Here is a 3614-nt window from a genome sequence, read left to right as displayed (position 1 = left end):
TGTTTTTTTTTTAATCACTGACTTTGAAGATTTGACTTTAAATGCTAAAATAATGTATTGAAAATTTTGAAGTTTTACTTCATCAAAAAACGGTATACTTGAACCTTAAGAGTGTGTTTGGATGAGGTAATTGGAAATTTTAAAGGAAATTAAAATTTAAAGCAATTCAAATGATTCAATTGAAATCCATTCATTTTTAAATTATTTTGTTTGGATGGAGTATTAAGATAATTCATTGTTAGAATTTTGGGCTTATTTTTATAAAATTTAAGTTTTTTGGACCAAATTAAAAAATTAAAAAGTAGGGACTAAATTGCAATTTTTGAAAAATTGAAGGACCAAATTGTAAATTTTAAAAATTATTAAGGACTAATTTGCAATTTTTTGAAAATTTTTAGGGTCAATTTTGTAATTTTGAAAAGTATGAGGACTAATTTGCAAAATTTGAAGAAATAATAGTAACAAATACATTTTATAGAGTGAGTATGAAGGAATTTCAAATTCTTTGGTTTTTTGAGTCATTTCAAAATGATTAAATTTAACGTAGATAAAATACTCCATAAATTTTCCATCATTTTAACAATTCTTCATTTATGTATCCAAACAATAAATTTTGTATAAATCATTTTAAATTTTCTCAAAACATTACATTACCTCATTAAAATGCTTCATCCAAACACACTCTACAGTTAATCCTATACGCAACACTTTTATAATATATAGTACTTATACATATCAAAATTTAGATAAACACCATTGATTTCTAAATTTAATAAAGATACCGTGATACTTTAATTTAGGGTTAAATACGTTTTTAGTCCCTATAAATATGCGACCTACATTTTTAGTCCTTATAAAATTTTCCTTCAATAAATGGTCCTTCTAAAATTTTTATGCATGCAATTCCAGTCCCTGCTATTTTCTAAAATTTTAAAAACTGTTTAATTACCCTTTAATTTTTAAATTTTTGAATAATTATTTTTATATATGTTTAGAATACTGTAAAATATTTATTTACCAAGTTTTAGAATTTTTTAAAACGAGAAAAATTAAATATGAATTTTTTAAATTTTAAAAAATAATGATAAAAGTAATGAAAATCCCAACTTAAAAATTAAATTTTGAGTTTTTTTTTTTTTTCAGGAACTTTTTAAAACATTATGAACATGTATGCAAAATAATCATTTTAAAATACATATTGGCTTGACAGTAAGGACTGAAATTAGGTGCATAATAATTTTATAAGGATCATTCATTGAAGGAAATTTTTATAGGGACTAAAAATGCAGGGTCGCATATTTATAGGGACTAAAAACGTATTTAACCCTTTAATTTAATAGGAACACTCTCTTATGCCATTGTAATAATTTAAAATTGTAATAATTTAAAATTTGATTGTTGGTGTAAAATTAATTTACATCCATGTGCAAATTAACACTATAAATAACAGATGTTTGAGCCACCAATTGCAAAACCAATAGTCAATATTAGCATAACAACATCATTAAGAATATCATGAAGCTTCCATTAATTACTCTTTCTTTCTTCCTATTTTCTTATCAAATAACCTTATCACAAGATACTGATGAACAAGTGAAAGACACAAATGGAAACCCAATTTTTCCAGGTGGAAAATTCTATATTATGCCAGCTATCTTTGGATCAACAGGTGGTGGAGTAAGGCTTGGCGAAACAAATAATTCATCATGTCCAACTACTGTACTTCAAGATTATTCTGAAGTTATCAAAGGTTTACCTGTACAATTCCAAATTCCGGGAATAAGTCCTGGTATAATCTTCACAGATATAACACGATTGAATATTGTATTTGTAGAGAAGCCAGAGTGTGTTGAATCATCCAAATGGGTTGTAATTAGAGATGGTTTTTCTAGCTTTTCGATTGGTATTGGTGGTGTTGAAGAATATGGTGATGGTACTTTAAAAGGTTTGTTTAGTATTAAGAAACATGTTTTTGGATATAAACTTGTCTTTTGTCCTAGGTATACTGCTCCACCTGGTGTTTGTCATGATATTGGTAGGTATGATGATGAGAACGGAAGACGTTTGATTCTTACTGATAATGAACCCTTTGAACCATTTGAAGTTGTGCTTGTTGATGCCACTGAAAGCTCTATATAGTATTACATCTATATTAAGAAAACACTTCCTGTAATAATGTTACAAAATTGGCACTCTTAATTTTCGGTCTGTTTTATCATTATTGTGCAATACTGTATTGAATAAGATCTTTACTAATATGAATAAAATCCCCATGCTATGTATTGTATGGATAATAAGTATTCTCTTATTCACAGTTCTAATTTCTATTTTCATTTTTGAATGGGAAATAGTGTAAATAAAAAGAGTAAAGAGAGAATTGAATATAAGAAGTACTCATTCACTTCTAGATTATTCCGACACGGAACCAAAAATTGATGAAGAAAACAATTTGGTAGACACCAGGTGGAGCAGTAAACCTAGGACAAAACACAAGTTTTGAATATGATGGTGCAAGACTACAATTTGGCATAGCGGGGTGTGCCAACTAAGTTATCACTTAAACACCAAAATTTTTGAAGCCAATGAGGTGTAACTTGCAAGAATGAATGAAAAAGTATATGTTATGATCTGCAGGCCAACTTAAATTATGATATTGGGATCCAACGTGGAAGACGAGAGATTGCATATTGGATATGATGGCTAATGATGAGCAATGGTTTGGATTCGACGTGTGGTCCTCCAGTAAAAAACTACTTTCTCATTGTCCCCTGCAAAAATACTTTGCATTAGGCCTTTGGCGTTGTACCGGTCTTGTTGGGCCGTTTGCCTCGTCAAAAATAGTTCCCCTAAGTCCTAGCTACCATGCATGAAGCTAAGATTGTCATGGAAGCTTTGAAACTGGCCTCAGTATCGATCTTCTTCTTCGTCTTGACGTGTACAAAAAGTTCTGTAGGTTTCAAAGGACAAATTGTGGAACTGGGACTTGGAAACTAAAGCTTTTCATAGTTTCTCCATATGACCCTAGGTTTTAGGGATAAAGTGTGGAGCTATGTGCTTTCAAATAGAGTCATTTGTTGATGATTTTAGTAGCAGATGATCCTTGGTGGTTTTGATGCTGATAACACACCTAATGTCAATCAGTGTTTGAAGAAGTCATTGAAGATCTTTGATCTAGCAACCTCTGGTAATAAAGTCTAACAAAGAAGTCATCTCAAACCTCATCAGATAGAAGTCAAGTTGCAGATGAAGTACTGCTGAATCCATGGTTAATTTAGCAATGGATCTTGAAACTTTGAGGTTGTAAAAGAGAGGAATTGTGAAAACTCGTCTGTTTTTGAGTTTAAGGGATAAATGTATTATAAAAGTATAACAATATCTTATGAGATACTAATACAGTGCTCACACAAACAAGTTTGAAAAATTGCTAGAAGATGTTTTATGCTAGTAGCTAGTTGGTTACTAGCTTGGATAACCCTTAGTGAGTGTAGTATACATATGATAATCGATTAACACATTAGCTTAATTGGTTATCTCGTTTGTTATGCCTCATAATCGATTAATATAGATTATAAACAACTAGTTACATCACCATTTAAAAACCTTTAGTTGAACTA

At 29.8% G+C, this 3614-nt stretch overlaps 1 protein-coding gene across 1 annotated transcript; it reads left to right on the top strand.

Annotated features, from left to right (window-relative positions):
• The first annotated feature begins 1515 nt into the window (after window positions 1-1515).
• LOC131647652 (kunitz-type trypsin inhibitor-like 2 protein) lies at window positions 1516-3344 on the top strand. Its single transcript, XM_058917522.1, has one exon. It carries the CDS (start codon window positions 1516-1518, stop codon window positions 2137-2139), a length of 624 nt encoding a protein of 207 aa, XP_058773505.1. The 3' UTR covers window positions 2140-3344.
• The last annotated feature ends 270 nt before the right edge of the window (window positions 3345-3614 follow it).

Source organism: Vicia villosa, linkage group LG2, assembly GCF_029867415.1.
Source record: "Vicia villosa cultivar HV-30 ecotype Madison, WI linkage group LG2, Vvil1.0, whole genome shotgun sequence".
NCBI classification, from domain to species: domain Eukaryota; kingdom Viridiplantae; phylum Streptophyta; class Magnoliopsida; order Fabales; family Fabaceae; genus Vicia; species Vicia villosa.
This window is presented reverse-complemented; position numbering and strand designations above follow the sequence as displayed.